The sequence below is a fragment of the Podarcis vaucheri genome (assembly GCF_965113315.1).
Source record: "Podarcis vaucheri genome assembly, chromosome: 14".
NCBI lineage: Eukaryota > Metazoa > Chordata > Lepidosauria > Squamata > Lacertidae > Podarcis > Podarcis vaucheri.
This window is the reverse complement of record NC_138752.1, coordinates 29797521-29815471: the sequence shown is the minus strand read 5'-3', so window position 1 is coordinate 29815471 and position 17951 is coordinate 29797521. Positions and strand designations below refer to the sequence as shown.

At 45.8% G+C, this 17951-nt stretch overlaps 1 protein-coding gene across 3 annotated transcripts in view; it reads left to right on the top strand.

The window, feature by feature from the left end:
• Positions 1 to 17951, top strand: part of PDPK1 (3-phosphoinositide dependent protein kinase 1) — a 41992-nt gene that overhangs the window by 8153 nt on the left and 15888 nt on the right. The window contains exons 7-14 of one of the 3 annotated variants that reach the window (XM_082199367.1): positions 40 to 115; positions 1445 to 1513; positions 1663 to 1759; positions 2639 to 2812; positions 4853 to 5076; positions 5553 to 5610; positions 6653 to 6805; positions 7285 to 8552. In XM_082199367.1, the coding sequence (XP_082055493.1) occupies positions 40 to 115; positions 1445 to 1513; positions 1663 to 1759; positions 2639 to 2812; positions 4853 to 5076; positions 5553 to 5610; positions 6653 to 6805; positions 7285 to 7392 (959 nt within the window). In that variant the 3' untranslated portion in view covers positions 7393 to 8552. Of the gene's footprint in view, positions 1 to 39; positions 116 to 1444; positions 1514 to 1662; positions 1760 to 2638; positions 2813 to 4852; positions 5077 to 5552; positions 5611 to 6652; positions 6806 to 7284; positions 8553 to 13690; positions 14054 to 17951 lie in introns of those variants that run through there. The other 2 variants (XM_082199369.1, XM_082199368.1) reach the window with 2 other exon arrangements.

Here is a 17951-nt window from a genome sequence, read left to right as displayed (position 1 = left end):
TTAATGATTAAATGCTTACTTGCATCTTGGTTTCTTCAGCACGGGCGAACTCCTTTGTTGGGACAGCACAGTATGTGTCTCCAGAGCTGTTAACAGAGAAGTCTGCCTGCAAAAGGTGAGTTACATACGTTGCCTTTGTAGAGGCGTTTTATGACAGAGAGAGAGAGAGATCTTCAAGGCAAATGGGTGAAGCCTATTTCCATTAGGGTGTACCCCATTCTTGTGCCTCAGTGCCTCCTGCATAATCAACACTGAAAATTTTTAAACAGCATGACAATGGCTGTTAGGATTGCTTTTGTCTACTTTTATGTAACATGAATAGTTCATTAGCCCTTGGATTTAACATAACATACCAGCAAAACATGAGACAAGACGTTCTAAGCATTGTCATCATGTTTTCTTGCTGCAATCTCTTGCCGTTTTACTTGGTTTGTACATTAAACAAGACAGAGAACAAGAAAGCTCTGTGTGGGCTATTTAATTTATTTCTATTTTTTTAAGCACCTATTTAGCTTGGGATCTTCTTCAAAGGGCTGTATTGGGACCTGGGCCTGGCCGATATATCAATATATTGCCCAGGACTGGTCCTTCCTCCAGCAGGCACCGCTAACACAGGGACTCGGGAGCAGTGGCGGTTTCACCAGCGATATACCGCTGAGTGAAGCCAACATCGCGGTCTGCTCCTCATACTAGTCCCGGGCAATATATCAATATATCACCCAGGCCTAGGTCCCAATACAGCCCTTATACAACCGAGAGGGAGAAACAAGCTCTATTGGCGAGGCGCCGATACAGCTGTTTCCTCCCTATGGATCTTTCAGCTGCTTGGCTGAGGAGTGTGCAGCTATCCTTTCCTTAGTTGAGCAGTTAAAAGAGCCCCCAGCCCAGCGCAAACAAGTTGCATTGTCCTAACCCACGAGTCTCGGTGAAACTGCCTCAGCACTTGAGGTGAGAGCTGGGGCAGTTTCACCCAGTGTTTTTCAGGGAGAGGCCAATGCATCTTGTTTTTTCAGCATCACAGTATGTCACCAAACTGCGATGTTTGGCTGGCGATACACTGCGTTATTGAAAAGCTGATATCGCTCAGCCCTATTGGGACCTTGCTGAAGTCTCTCTTCTGCTGTTTCCGTCCTTCCTGTGGGAGCCTAACCCAAGATGAGGAAATACATAGATCTGGTTCAGGAAGTGCACAGTGGCAGCTTCTGCATCAGATCCTTGGGAAATGCCCAGGGATAAACACCTTTTCTTCAAGGTGCCTTTACCAGGCATTCTGAGTAAATTAGAGTCTGATACTCCAGGGGAATTTGCAGCTCTGCCTGAAAGGGAATATGTTGTATGCTTTTGTTGTGGGTGCCTGAACTAGGAGATGGTGACATTGGATACGCCCACAGTGCTAACTCTTCTGCTTTGCCTTCTCATCTTTTTGCCTGTCTTGATGATGAAGTTCGGATCTGTGGGCTCTTGGCTGCATCGTATACCAGCTTGTAGCAGGATTACCACCATTCAGAGCCGGGTAAGATTTTGGAGCACACCAGTGCCAGACTTCCCACCAAGTTAGTGTTTGCCCGTGTACCCATAGGGTGGTATAGTTTCAACCTTGAAGTAGACTTATAGGAAATGTTTGCATAGATGTAACTATACTTTTCCCCATCCTTTTTGCAGAAATGAATATCTCATATTCCAGAAGATAATCAAATTGGAGTATGAATTCCCAGAGAAGTTCTTTCCGAAGGCAAAAGATCTCGTAGAAAAGCTTTTGGTAAATGAATTGTATTGTCAAAAGTTTCCAATCCATGCTAGAAGCCTCCAGTCAGATAACTTGCACAAAATGTGGTACTCATTGCTGCTGTTCTACCCCAGCCGGTGTTTTGGCCCTCTAGGCTTCAGAGTCCCGCCCACCAACTGTTGCCCCTTTGACTTGTTCCCTGTCCCTCCTGCTTTTCCACAAAGCATCTTCAGGGCCTTGTTTCTTAGTCCCCACCGCCTTCCCATGGGGTTTTCTGCCCTTTCGCTTCCTAGCCTCACCCCGACCCACAGATAGACTCCTCTATACCTTGTATTGAGGTATTAATTTCCAGCTAAGGCCCCCCCCCTCTACTTTCCCTCTCTTCATGGAACTAGACTGTTAGCTTGGTTCCCAAACTAGCTGGAACTTTTCAGTCAGTTGGTGTTCAAGATTTTAGCACCACAAGTACCATATGATACAGATGTCAGCCTCAAGGCCAGCAACCAGCATTCCTTTCCTTCCTGCCTGTCTCCTTCCACCTCTTTTCTCTTTTAATTGGCCACTTGCCTCCCACTTGCTCCAGGAAGCAAGTTGACTTCATGACCAGTTCCTTTAGAGGATGTCTATCCCGTTGCTTTACACCAGTTAAACCTATACAAGCCTTTGTTTCACGGGTTATTGCAAAAGCCCCTTGTGAATCACCATGAAGGGGTACTTGGAGAAGAAATCTCAATTGTCCTCCTCCTTCCTGGAGTCTCGCTTCTACTAGGTACATCAAAGGTCCCACATTAACAGATTGTCCACAGAGGTGGACTGACGTGAGTCACCAAGATCTGAAATGACAGGGAGTGGAGCCAGAGACGCCCCCTGAGTCTTTCCAGGGAAAATGTAACTGTGTCTTCACTTAACCAGGTCCAAGATGCTACCAAGAGGTTAGGCTGTGAAGAAATGGGAGGATATGAGCCCTTGAAGGCCCACCCCTTTTTCGACTCCATCACCTGGGAGAATCTGCATCTTCAGACACCACCCAAGCTCACTGCATATTTGCCCGCAATGTCAGAAGATGATGAGGATTGCTATGGAAATGTAAGTGCAGGCTTTGATACTGATGCCAGGGAAGATCAAAGGCTCCTGAAGGGCAGTTTGCCCTTGTGAGTGCCTCACATCCTTCTCCATCCATCTCAGCAGTCGCAGTAGGAGTGCCCATTTTGATCTACCATGCTCCATAAAGGTCTTTTCAATACATTTGCATCCTTCAAGGGAGAAATAGGCCTGTAGTTCTTGCTCTGGTCTAATCCTTGGCTCCTCTGTCACCCTCACTTTCACTTGTAAAGTTCACATGACCAGAGGGTGAGAGCAGATACTGAGCTGAAAGCAGAGCTCCTTCCCAGCTTCCTCCCTCTCTCGCAGAATTTCTGCATGCAAGTGGAGGGTTAAAGAGTGATACATGGATGTACTGTGGGGAGATAATGAAACAAAGCAAGTAAAAGGAAATGTTCTAGTTTCCAGCTGGTTAAAAATATGGGATCGCTGGTGAAATTTGTGAAAGATACAGGCTTTAAAATTTGGAGACGGGGATTTTTCTGATACATAGATTTAATCAATCAAGGCAGGACTATTGATCATTCAGAAATTAGGAGAAATTTGAATCCAACAAACCTTCCCCCCCCCTTTGGCTTGAGTGTCTTAACGTAAAATGGGTAATAAATTATGTAAATAGTGAATCAAGAAATGAGGCTGCGACCCAAGCCCCCTCATCTGCCATATTGAGGGTGGGTAGCATGGATGGATAGGGCAGAAATCTCCTTCTGCTGTTCAGAGTGGCTTCAGCAGCACTCCTCCAGCACCACTGAATTTCTCATGCTGCCTGCCAAATGGGGTGTTCTGGAGAGGGAGGACTGAACTGGCTCCACTGCTGTCAGCAGTCCCAGGGTGGACTGTAGAGTGGAGCAAGGGTTTGTTTGTCCCCACATCTGTCCTGGTTGACATGTGCAACTGATGGAGCAGTGGCTATGCTGCCCATCACACTCTCCTGTACCGTACCCAGATTGGATGAGGATTGCTCTGAGGAAATTAGCTGATTTGGGGAAATTAGGTAAAATAACCCTTTATTACGATGCAGAGTGATATCCAGTGTCTCAGTGTCATATTCAATAGTAGACCCATTGAAATCACTCTACTGGAGCCTCTTGATTTAAATTGGCCTCTTACGACTTGTAAATCACCCATAAAATTTAGTTAAATAGCTGCAGAATATAGGTAAAATCATTCCAGTGAAAATCTTGGGAAGCCTACTGATTTTCTTAAGTATAAGCATGTGCTGGAAGTGTCAACAGGAGAAGGGAGGTGGTTATTATTAATGCTATTATTAAAAAGTGGAAGCAGATCAAGCATTTTACAGTAAATATGAAACCTCTCTAGGTCTTGTCCTTACTAAATTGTGTTGAAGCCTCAGTGAGACAGAGCACGAGGAATTAGTCCCATTTGTGAATTGATGCAAGAATGTTTTTAAGCAAAGAAATGAAGAATATCACTAACAGCAGAACAAGTGGCCAGAAAATGAATGGGATTTTGCCTTGATGGCAAAAGTGATGTACTGAGTAAAATAAAAGATGGCCACACAGTTACCGTATTTTTCCGTGTATAAGACGCCCCCATGTATAAGACGATTTTAAGCCTAAATTAAGAAATAAATAATCACAACATTCTATGTATAAGACGCAAACCCCCCAATTTTAAACTAATTTTTTTTGGGGGGGGGAATATAGTCTTATACACGAAAAAATACAGTATTTTATGATACTGTATGTTGGAAGCCATTTGTTTTCTTGCAGATGAAATGTGTAGCTTTCCTAAAGTATGGGCTTACAGTGTTTATACAGCGTAAATACATGATAGTATTATTAGCATTTAAAGAGAGCATTCAGAATAATAAATAACATTGATTATATCCATTGTTAGTCACATTCATTGGCACATCTAATTTAGATCCATTAATGTTGCTGGATTTACTCTTGAAGACAACTTGAATATTATGTTGGCAGAAATATTGGTCAGAAGAAAAGGATAAGATGCCACATACTTTCCCCCCATTTATTCTGAAAACTATCTTTCTTGTTTTGATAGTATGACAATCTCCTGAGTCAGTTTGGCTGCCTGCAAGTGTCTGGCTCCGCCTCTTCTCAGTCCTTGTCTTCCCCGGAGACGTCCACCCCACCAACCTCAGGCAGCAGCAACAACATAGAGCAATACATTCACAACCTCGACAGCAATTCCTTTGAGCTGGACCTCCAGTTCTCTGAAAAGGAGAAAAGGTTACTCTTGGCAAAGCAGGCTGGTGGAAATCCCTGGTAAGCACTGCGGGGTGTGGCGGTTTTTTTCCATAGAGTGGTTTATGCAAATGTGTGTGCGCGCATGTGCTTGCACTTGCTTTCTCTCCCCCCTCCCGAGTGACGTCCTGCTCCACAAATAAAGTTCAGCTTCATCAATCTTGCACCTCACTTGCGTGTTCCTAACAATGGAGGGTGGCAGAATCTCGGGCTTTAGAAAAGGGGGAACCAGGACCATTTGAATTCACCAGAGCTTAGAAATGCAGCCAATTTCTGCCATGGGATGTGACCCAGAGCTGACAGTCCCATAAAAGTGCTGCTAGAGACCTTTTTCCTCTGCGCGCTGAGCACAATGCCCTTAGCAGGGAGCGCCCATCTGGCTGCTGGCTACTTTTCCTCCTCTCACTGACACTCTGTCTCTAAAAGCCTGTAAGTGGATGGCTTGGCAATGAATGATGGATTGATGGAAATAACACACGGTGATGTTTTCTTCTCAGGCACCAGTTTGTAGAAAATAATCTAATACTGAAAATGGGTCCAGTTGACAAACGGAAGGTAAGTCACCTTATCCTGTGCCTCGGATTCATTCTTTAAATGATTGTACAGTGGTACCTCAGGTTAAGTACTTAATTCGTTCCGGAGGCCTGTACTTAACCTGAAACTGTTCTTAACCTGAAGCACCACTTTAGCTAATGGGGCCTCCTGCTGCTGCTGCGCCGCTGGAGCACGATTTCTGTTCTCATCCTGAAGCAAAGTTCTTAACCTGAAGCACTATTTCTGGGTTAGCAGAGTCTGTAACCTGAAGCGTATGTAACCTGAGGTACCACTGTACTTGTGAGTCTAAAGTGCTTGGGGATATGAAATAAAAAAACCTGCAGAATAGTGGAGGGGAAAGAAACATATACTAAGAGAAACCAAAAGCAGATTATCCAAATGTAGTAGTTTGTGGTGGGGAGTGTAACCCTGTTTGTTCTCCTTGACCTCCACATTTCATAATTTTATTTGTATGCTCTTCCATGTGTACCAGGTGGTGGGTAATAGGTAACGGGAAAAAAATTAAAAAACCAGTGGGGAGGGAGGGGGGCCTTCTAGTGTTTTGCAGAGCCTGCCATATATTTGACTATCCCCCCACTGGACTGAAGTCGTGGGTGTATCTAGAGTACAGTGAGCTCCAGGAACAAGTTGGTTCCCAGACCTGGAAACAGCAAAAGAGATAGAGTGTTGGATGGGGTCTTCAGGGAGGTCCCGCTCCCATGATGACAGTTCCCCTGCTGTCATAGGGAATGAGGGTCTTGGGGAAGGAGAGCGTTGCCTAGGAGAGAGTTTGAGCTTTGAAGACCTTCCAGCATTTGTCCAAAATTTGGTTTGGAGACTGTTGCAGGAAAGGCAAAAAATATAATAGGTACTTCCCCTTCCTCTTCCTGTGAGCTGGTTGTGCTGCATATGGTAATGGCAGAGAGGCAGAGGAAACTAGCTGCTCAGAAGATGCTGTGATTGATCCCTTTGTGCTCTATAACAAGAGCTTTCTTGACCCTTTCTTTGAAGCTGCTGACCTGCAGCGCTGGCTTAGCTCTAAGTGTTGTGTCCTCCTCTGCAGGGGCTCTTTGCTCGCAGGCGCCAGCTGCTGCTCACTGAAGGGCCACACTTGTACTATGTGGACCCTGTCAACAAAATTCTGAAAGGAGAAATCCCTTGGTCGCTGGAACTCCGGCCGGAAGCCAAGAACTTCAAGACCTTCTTTGTTCACACAGTAAGTGACCTCTTCCTGCTGACAAGTTCTGACTTGACCGGTCCTGTTCTGTGGGCTCTTGCAGGTGTGGTATTAAGCAGGGCCCATTCAGCTGCCAGTGCTTCCTGGGAGGTGCTGGAGGTGTTGAGGAAGGTGCTGGAGGTGTTAATTGGCTGAGGGATCCTTCCCCTTTTTTGAAAAATGGATCTAGAACTTCCTGAAGTAGCAGCTCCCCAGTAACACAGCTCCACACACTGATGACTCTTGTACCTTCTCAGGCCAGAGTTGGCTCACACAGCCACCCCTGCCTTTTAATAGCTCCTGCCCGTTGTCTGGTTTTTACAGTGGGAGACTTCTGATGTACAAAGTGCTGTGTGCAGCCTTCATCCCCAGGGGAGGGAGGGGAGGCCCAAGCCCATGCATTGCCTGCTGGCCTTGATCAGCTTAATTAGGTTCTTGCTGCAGGAATGAGTAGGCACTAAACCTTTGTTTACTTGTAGCCTAACAGGACATACTACCTGATGGACCCAAGTGGGAACGCTCATAAATGGTGCAAAAAGATACACGAGGTTTGGCGACACATATACCACCAGAACACTGCGAAATGAGACTGCCCCCCCCCAGTGCCCTGCCTCCCTCCTTGCTGCTAGAGCGCCACATGCTCCCAGCCTGAGGACTCTTCCCAGCCCAGCCTACATCCATCTCCAGGGCCAAAACTAGTTCCTTCTCTAAGGAAAAGCCCAACCAATGGAATTCAGGGTCGCTTTGCTTGCTTTTGTGCTTCTGTTGAGGCTTCCAAACACACACACACTTGCACAGCTCTCTTTGCTGCCGTGAGAGACTCCCTTGGCTTCTGCTGCAAACTGCTGACTTCAGTGTAGATGAGTTAAGCCAAGCCACGCGCACAGCCCAGATCATGTGGGGCGGGATTATTACTGTGACTTTCCGATTTTATCATGCAACTGTGTTTCGTCAGGGAGCTTTGAAACATCTCCGTGTGAGAGGCCACCATTGTTTCTGCTGCCACTTCCTCCCTTCTAGTTGGTCTCTAATTGATATCCAGCACTTGTAACCGCTGCTGCAAGCGGATGGATGCCCTTGCCGAACCCTTCAGGCCGTGTCCAGTTGCAGGATTCTCCATGGATGGTACTTCTAATTGCATGTTTTGCAGATAGATACACTCCGGCACAGGTGGTAAGAGAGGGAAAATTTGAATGTGGCACTTAATCCTGGAAATCAAATTTCATACAATTTTAAACATGGAATTTTAATTTGATGCATTTACATGTTGAACTAAGGAGCATTAAAGTTACCAGCATGCTTTTAACTAATACTAACTGAGAGGTTGCCTAGTTAGTACCAAGCTGTATTGATGTAGTAAATAGACTCTTCACCTTTTCCGAAGAGGGGGAGGGGGAGCAAGCTGGTTCTTTCCAGGGTGGAGCACTGCAGGGGGCTGGCCTGTTGTGCCTGGGGAGAGAAGCGCGGTTGTACAACTGATGACTTGATTTGTTGTCTCTTTGTATAATGAGGTGTACAAATATATTCCTGTCTTGTTCAATGGCAAAGCGTCAGACCTTTTAGCAACTTTGAAAATATTTTACATGATTTAAATATATTTAAGCCCCTCCACTAATCAGACTAATTGTTGTGTTTATGTAAAAATGTTGATACAAAGGAGGGGAAGTGTATGGTACTTGAGTCATATCTATCAAATGTTTCATATCGTTCTTTTGTCCTTTTCCTATTAAACTGTTATGGTCAAACATTTCTTGTAACATAGCAAAGATATTGCTTTCTCACTGCAAGCATCCTTTCTCTATGGTGTGCTCTGATATCTGGGTAGCCTAAGCATTTTTGCAAGGAGGGGAACAGGTTCTTGCCCAGACACCAGTTCTCTTCCTCACCCCCCAAAAGTACTGGTACCACTTCTGTTCACTTTTCACTTGTACCGTAAGAGAGAATATTTCACTAGTGCTGAGCAAGAGGTGTCAGATTTAGGTTCCATTTTGAAGGTGAGGGTTTCTCTTGCCCTTAAAGTCAGGAGTAGACTTGGAAGTGGAGAGTGTCTGGTTGTTGCTGGAAAGAAGAGAATCCGCTCTTTTCAAAGTTCCACCAGCACAAGGTGAATAGCACTTCTGGAGCAGATGAGACTGGTGTGCTGTTATCTCTAGTTCTGTCTACAAGTTGGACCATTTTTCCTGTAAAGCTTTGACACACCCATGTGTTTGTTCATACATGCACACTGTCTGCAATAGCCATCATATGGAACATGGATGTATTCTTTTCCTGCAGCCAGGCAATGCAACCATGACTCTTAACAAGCCACCAGAAGTAGTGGAGCCAAGTAGAAGTGCTTTTGGCAGTGAGAACCCCCTTCCAACAGCTGTCAGTCATGCTGGTTGTTTTTCTTCCTTCCCCCCACCCCTTGGTAAAACTGAATCCCACTGGGTGAAAGCAAGTGGCAACTTAGCATCACACACAACTGTGTTAGATTGTCTCAGGAGAGGTGCTGGGAAGCTCCTCTCTGGAAAATGATGACACACACAGATTTGACTTCTCCCATGGATGATAATTGTTCTGCACAGTTCATCTCTCTAATGATTCAAGGAGTCTTTCTGGTAAGAAATGTCCAGCGACACAATTATGTTTGCAGAACTGCTCTGCAACTGCACCAGAGGACACATATTTCTGCTTGGCTTGCTTAAATTTGCTAGCTGCATCCTGCTGTTTACTTGGATTAAGAGGAAGCATCTCTGCCCCATTAAAAATGGTGTCCCATCTCTTCCTGACAAGCAGTCTCTCCCAGCCTTGAGAATAGCCAGTGGGAGGACCATAAGAACAATAGCACTAAAGGGCAATAGTCAGTTTGGACCAAGAGGGAACAGACAGGAGGAGCAGAGAAGGGAAAAGAGATCCAGTCATCTCACTTTAACAGCAGGTCTAAAGCTTCGAAAGGCAAGAGAGCGGAAATGCTGGTTCAGGTGGCTGAGTGGACACCTTTAGAATAGGTGATAATATAATTCAAGTCTGGACTAGGGTTGAGGTATCTAGTTAACAGCACTCTCCATACTCTTGCTCTCAACTAAATCATCTCTCTTCAGCCACTTTCAGGACAAGTGCAATAGTCTTAAAAGCCGTGTTTGTCACAGTTCACACTGCTGCAAATATTAGACCTTGGGAGGCGGGTAGCATTTTGCTGCTGCATTTGACTGGATTTCTAAACTGCTTTGAGGGGTGGTTGTGGTTGTTGTTTTTACAATCAAGTGTATATAAATAAACCACACATAAGGCTGAGTATTTTGGAAAAGTTCTGTTTGAATTACCACATAGACAACACCATCAGGTATTTGGTCCATGAAGACAAGCTGGGTCTGCTAACTCGTAAAATGCTGGCACAAACCTTTTGTGCCCCAAACCCAGCCTCTGACTCTGCTTCTCACTTGCCTCAGATTCACCCATCTTCTGCATTGTGAAAGAACTAGAATTGTTTGGAAGCTTCCCATCAATTAAGGAGCAAACTAATGTGTGAAAAGCTTGTTTCAGTTTATGCAAACTTGTTTCTGAAGTCCATGAAACTCAAAGTGAAAGTTCCAAATGGGAAGCTCTGGGTTTTTCAGGCATTAATTCTGGTTATAGAAATAAACATGAGACCTAGGTTAGTATATTCAGTGATCAATTATTTCATGGGGTAGTGATATAAATTAGCTTGGGATAGCTAATTCTTGTCTACAATTATTATAAGCAATTGCAACCTTTTGGTATGCATGGTACTTAGAAGCAAATCCCACTGAGTCTATGGGACCTACTCCCAGGTAAGTGTACATAGGAGTGCACATACTTTTAAGTGGTGATCAAGCTGAACTCTCCAATAGTAAAAGTTGTAACAATATCCAGTTTTATTGCTACTTCATAGTTACATTATAGGGGTATTTATTTCTGAGCTTTTTTCTCTTAAAAATTGAGTTCCTTCTGTTGCTGCATGATGATGCTTATGTCTGCATACTGTTTCTAATCCCAGATAATAAAACCCTCCTGTTTATTATGGTGATTGTTTCAAGTTTCAGCTTTTTTATTTCCTCATTTCTTTCTAAGTGGAAAACCTAAGAGTTGTATAACTTAAGATGCAGCAGCTTGCAGTTTCATCTCTAACACACAGCATTTGTATTGCATGTTTAAATAAAACATATCTGCGCTTCATTCATGTTCCCAAAATAGCAAAGCAAATTTAGGTTTGGATAAGTAAACATTGCATATTCCATGGTTCAAAACTTCTGAATTCCCCTATCTGCATTACATATTGCCAGTATGGAAACTGCTGAAGAAAAACGTTGATCCATCTTTAAAGCCCTGTCTTCCTGTATCAATCTGGCAATGGATTGGGAGACTCTCTCTCTCTCTCTCTCTCTCTCTCTCTCTCTCTCTCTCCATGTCCCACGATCCACATTGGCTTGCATCATTCACTTATTTTTCAGGAGCTGGGTAGGTGGAAGGAGGACAGTCTCCAGTTCCCAGCCCCTTTTTTGTGTGAGGGCCATGTATTGTCATATTGTGGCCCAGAGGTGGCTGCTGGGTCCTGAGTGGGAAAAGAACACACAGGCCCTATTATGCTGCATTAGAGTAAGGCTTGCAGTGTCAAACATTACAACCCCCCCACCACCAAAGGTATTTTTAAAGCTGCTTTTTAGGTTTAAGGCTAACCTTTCAAAGAAATGAGGGCTGTAATGACCAACATCAGATCAGTGTATTCATGAGGATGCAGCCAGTGCTATATCCCCCACACAGAGGACATTTCCACCCACCCTGGCAGCAAAACACCTGCCATGTGTTATTCTGCTAACCATGAAGCCCCAAGCCAGTCCAGGCAATGTGATCCAGATCCATTTCATTTGGGGTGTTTAGGCCCAACTTTGGCACAAAAACTGCTTTAGTGGCCATGTATGATGATTTGTGTCAGAAGAGGAAATGTGCCTCTTCTTTCTCCTGTCTGCGGCTTTCAATGCTATCAGCCATGGTATCCTCCTGGAGTGGCTGTCCAAGTTACTGGTGGTTGGCACCGCTTTCTGCATGATCATTTCCAGAGGGTGATGCTTGCGGAGTGCTCTTTGGCTCTGTGGAGCCTTCAGTGCGGGGTTCCTCAGGGTTCGATTTTATCCCCCATGCTACATGAAGCAGCTGAGGGGTTATCTGGAGTTTCGGAGTATGCTATCAGCAATATGTGGAGGACACACAGCTGTATTCCTTTACATCTGCAGGTGAGGCAGTGGATGTGCTGCATTGTTGTCATGCCTTGGTAATGGCCTGGATGAGAGCCAACAAACTGAAGCTTAAACCCGATAAGACTGAGGCACTGTTAGTGGGCAGTTCCCTGGACCAGATGGATGGGAGGTTGCCTGCTCTTGAGGGAGTTTAACTCCCTGTAAAGGAGCCGATGCACAACTTGAGGGTGCTTCTAGATCCATTACTGTCACTTGAGGCTCAAGAGGTCTCAGTTGCACAGAGTGCCTTAGAATTATAGAATTGTAGAGTTGGAAGGGACCCTGAGGGTAATCTAGTACAACCACCTGCAATGCTGGAATATGTAGGTGTCCCATATGAGGATCAAACCCAGGACCTTGGCATTAGCAGCACCATGCTCTAACCATCAGCTTAGACTGGTGGCCCAGCTGCACCCCTGTCTGGACAGGAATAGCCTAAGTTCAGTTGATTATGCTCTGGTAACCTCTAGGTTAGATTACTGCAATGTGTTATAGGCAGGGCTGCCTCTGAAGATGGTTTGAAAATGTCAGTGGGCACAGAATTCAGGAGTCAGGTTGTTCACCAGGACAATATGTTTTGAGCACATAACACTGATCCTTTCCCAACTACCAGTAAGCTTCCAGGCCCAATTCAAAGTGCTGGTTTTGACCTATAATGCCTTAAAAACTACTCAGGACCTCAAGGATATGAATTTCTGATATGAACTGAGGCCCTTTGTGTGCCTCCTTTGTGAGAGGCCCAGAGGGTGGCAACATGAGAAGAGGCCTTTTCTGTAGAGGCTCCCCCTTTATGTTTTGTGCCTTCGTTACTGTTAAGTTGTGGGTGAACATATCAGACGACACAGCGATTCTTCAAACAGCTCTTGTTTATTCACAGAACAGAACTGAACTGTTCAGCCAGCATGCTTATATAGCGCTCCACTACAACACAACAGTAACTACTTTCTGTAACTATCCAATCACTGAACGTCACTTTCAAACTCTTATTTGCATATGTGGACCTGAGTGAAAACTATCTACAGTATCCCCCTGCTGGCCCAGGGTGAAAGCTTCAGTACATAACACTTACAGATTACTAGGTGCCAGGCAAAAACATTCCTCTTCTCCCAGGCCTTTGGCTGATTGATCCAAGGTCTTTAAAAATCTGTTGGGGGTGTTATTGTATTTTGTTTACTGCTATGTTACGTCCTATTCTGCTATAAACTGCCCTGTAAGCCTAAAATGAAGGGCGGTACAGAAATTCAATTTAACTAAATAAATGTGGGCATAGTGTTGGTATTGACATGCCCCCCGCTTCGCCCGCAAACTCAGGCACGGAGGCGGGAGAGTACAGCGCTTCCTGCGCGAACGGTCTCCTGGCAGACATAGAGCTCCCGCTCCCCCGCCCCGCCCCGCCCTTCATCGGCGCGGAAGAAGAAGAGACCAGGCGAGGCGAGGCGGAGGTTGGATGGTAAAAGCGGCCGGCAGGCAAAGAGTTAATCAGCGCCTCCTCCCCTCTACCCGCTGGCGCACCCAGCAAGCAGAAGAAGCCCGCAGAAGGGGCGGGGCCGCTCCGCCCTCACTTCCGGACGGCAGGGGGCGGGGCCACATCGCCGCCGCACATGCGCTCTCGGAGAGCCTGCCGGGACAGCGGCCCGGAGGGGACGCCTTTCGAGAGCGGACCTTCCGGCGCGCAGCCAGGATGGCGGCGGAGGGCTCCTGCGAGCTGCCGGTGGTGCCGGCGGCAGGGCTTGGCCTGTCCGGGGCTCCCTCCGCCTCCTGCCGGCGCTGCAGCAGCAGCTCCAGTTCGTCGTCGTCGTCCTTCTCCTCGCCTTCGTCGTCGTCCTCGTCGTCGTGCGGGGGCTGCCTCGCTCCCCCGGCCCCTCCCGTCGCGGGCGGCGTGCCCGGGAAATGGGTCCGGCTGAACGTGGGCGGCACCTGCTTCCTCACCACCCGGCAGACGCTCTGCAGGGACCCCAAAAGCTTCCTTTTCCGCCTGTGCCAGGCCGACCCGGACCTCGACTCTGACAAGGTGAGGGGGCGCCGCCGCCGCATTCTGCAGGTGCTCCGGGGACAGGCCGGGCGAGGACCCCATAGCTTGGCCGTCCCACCGCGGGCACTAGGCTGGAGGGCCGCCGCTTTGCTGCCCCGGTTCCTCCCGAAGTGCCGGGCTCTGCGTGAGAAAGCCGCTCAGGCCACCTGTGTCAGCGGCGCCGTCGTTACCGTGAAAGAGGCGCCCACCGTCAGGTTCCCGCTCTTTTCTGGTCGGTTACCCGGGAGGTTGGCCGCCTTTTCTCCCGCATCTAGGCAGGCAACTTTTAAGTGTTGAGCATGTATAATTAGTATGCATTGAGCACAGTAGGACTTGCTTCCGAGGAAACACGCATAGGGTTACACTGCGAGTTCACGAGGGATCCACACTTGTCTTGAGGGTGTGGAGCAACGGGGTTGAAGGGAGATCTCAGTGCCAGCTCAAAGCATCATGCTGCCTGACGTGGAGCACCAGCCATAGCCCCCTTTCTATAAAAGGAGCCCTTCCTATGCCTGTGCAAAGCCCACCTGGGCCTCAATGGGCATGCTGCTGGTCCCTAGGCATACTGCAAGTGAGAGACTCCATTACTGAAGTGCTGGGCCCCACCAAAGCCCACAAGTCTTGAAAATGTGAGAAGTTTTCAGTTTATCAGAACTCTCTAGCAAGCAAGATATTAACACAAAGGAAGGTTTTATGAGGGAAAATCATGGTCTCGGTTCCAGCTTGGAGATCCAGGCCAAACGGGTCCATCCTAGGGGCTACATGAACCAGGTGACCCACCTGGGATTATGTCCTCATGATTTGAGAAAATAAAGCCTGACTTGTAACCCTAACGTTTCTAACACCCTAGACAAAAGACAGATTTCTTAGGTAGAACAGATGTAACAAGACATGGTAGTATTATTTCACTTGTAAATCTAGGAGGGCCATCAAAGGTTATCTGATCCAACTTACTGTTGATGTAGAAAATCAGCTTTGGGAAAGAGTCTGTATTTCTTGAGAGTCACTCTAAAAGGCTTGTTCAAAACAGCTTTGTCTCCGGGCTTCTTTTAGTAGATTGAAGGTTCTCTTGTTTTACCCAGGGGGGACCTATGATTCTCCAAATGCTGGTGGAAGTCATTCCATCATCCATGGCTGGCAGCAGGAGCTAATGGGGGTTGGAGTCCAATGACATCTGCAGAGCACCAGATTAGCAAAGGCTGCTCTAGACTCTGCATACCTGGGTTCTGGGCATCTCCAGGCCTTGACTTCTCTTCACCAGACAGGTTCCTCTTCTCTGGGGCAGGGATGCCAACTTGAATCAAATATTTGGGGAGGGGGACAGGTAAGCTCCAGTCCACATAACTGATCACATGATGCAGTGTAATACACCATTTGAAGGCAATGCCCATCAACTTTAGCCCCCTCCCCAATATATTTTATTGGGGAGGCCGAAGAAGACCTTGGCCCCTAGAAGTTGGCTCCTTTTCTCTGGAGTAAAGTTGTTATTCTCTCTTCTGGTTGGACTCAGAGATGAAGGCAACATGCAGAAAGTCTGCTCCCAACAGACTAACTCAGGAATAGCTAACTTGGTGTCCTCCTTATGTTGGACTGTGACATGCTTCAGCACCAGCCAGCATGACAAATGGTCAGGGAAGGTGGGAGTTGTAGTTCAGCAACAACTGGAAGGCACCATGTTGGTTGCTCCTGGACTTGAATAAGGAAACTTCAAAGGGGTTGTGAAACTTGGATTTTAAGCTTTAATGCAAATGTAACACCTCTTTTTGCATTTCATTTCCATATGATCTCACTGTTTGTATTTCTTTCTCTACACCTATGTAGCAATGGCATGCAATGTATCTGATGAGGTAGATGCTAGTCCATAAAAGCTTACAGTCTTCATAGTGTCCATGGCTGCTTAGTTAATTGTTAAGTGTGCCTTGGCAGTGGTCAGATTGCACTCCAGTCCTGAAAGATTCACTTGGCATATAGCTTAAGCTTGCTTTTAATGACTCAAGTGAGCTGCCTCTCCTTGCCCTTTAGTTCCTGATAACGCCCCTTGTGTATTGCCTCAGAGTGCAAGTCTGAACTTGCCTAGATCATGTTGTTTATCGATGCTGGTTCTTACTTAACTTTTTAAATATTCATTGAAAAAATAGAGTAGCTACTTTCATAAACAGTGGGCATACATTAAGAAAATCAGATTGTCAAAACAGCTGTCTCCCAGTATGTCTTGCCATATTTGCTCATGAGACAGTTGTAGGAGGGGGAGAGAGACCACCTTTCAGGTTGCTCCTACTGGCATAAGTACTGCCAAGCAAAAAACAATTTCTCATGTCAATATGATCCTAGTATGTCAGTTTCTCAGATAAGCTATTTCCACAGTCCCCCCCCCCCACTGTAGTCTTTTCCATTGCTTGGCTAATTCTAGCCACACTACCACAAGCATAATAGTAATCAGATCCTTATGGAGCAAATATTTATTAGGTCAGTTGAGTAAGCTCAGCAGTGCAAGATTACAGTCTACTCAGATTTGTTTTCTGATAAGAATAGAGCTGTGCTCTTGATTGTGCTCTTTAATCATGGGGTCAGCAAAATCCAGTGCTGCTGGACCTCACATTGTACACCTCTGTGCCAAACTCTGCTTTCTAACTTTAGGACTGTGGCAAGCCTGTAATGAAGTGGGGGAAAGAGCTGGATAGATTCTCATGGATCCATGGTTTTTACATGAAGGTGCCTCAAATCCACTATCAAACCAATGCTTATATCTTTGTCCATGGGCTGCTCCATAAAATCACAGTTCATCATGGTGCCAAAAATTAGACCCATGGTAAAACTCATTCAGTTCCAAGAAAAGCCATTTCCAGGTTTCATGTTTTTGCTAGTGGTGCAAAGACTCACCAGATTTGTGAGTTTTGCAATGCAGATGTTGCATACTTAGAGAGATAATTTGCATCCTCAAAACCCATCCATCCACAAGTAGGCTGTATATTTATTGTAAGATACCAATCAATGCAACAGGGCCTGGATCCTTCAGTGTGGATCTTCACAGCATGGACTGAGAGCACCAAAAAAATTATTGGCCTGAAGTTTGCAACAAGAATGCAAAAGACCTTGTAGCATCGTGCTACGAATATTGTATGTTATGTCCTGGAAGTACCAGAACAGACACTGAATTGGTAAGCCATGAATGTCCAGAGTGGGATTTGAGTTTACATTTAATCATTAAATGGATCCATCAGGATCTGGCCATCAGAAATGGGCTGTGTACAGCAACAAGAAGCTGATTTTTGTAGTGAGTAACCAGAGGAGTGAACTATAATGATAAGACAAAGGTGGTCAAGGGTTCTATTTGTTTAAAAAAAAAAGATGTATGAAGATCAGTGCTTCTTCATTCCCAGTTTTTTTGCACCACAAGCATCACGTAGTATTAGTTTTACAATTTTATAATGTTCATTGTCTTTTGATAGTGAATTTGGGGCATTTTCATGTAAAAATGTTGTCTGATGTTTCTCTGTATTCCTATGGGCATTTATTAAAAATACTTATATACCACTATTTCATAGGGGAAAAATCAAAGCAGTTTACAAAGCTCAAATGAATAGGCCACAAACACAACCTGAGCACAGCAGCAGCAGCACTCTCCCTTTTGGGTTTCCCTCCAACTGAGTTTCAGAGACATAGCACCTCTGACAGTGGAGGTGGAGCATAGCCATTGTGGCTAGTAGCCATTGGTTGCCATATCTTCCATGAATTTCTCCGATCCTTTTTAAAAGCCGTTAAGTTGGTGGTCATCACTACTTCTTGCAGGAGTAAATTCTGTAGTTTAACTATGTGCTGTGTGAAGAAGTCCTTCCTTTTTTCTTTTTAAAAAATCCTAGTGGAAATTCAGTTCTTGTGATTTCCTTTATTTTAGTGT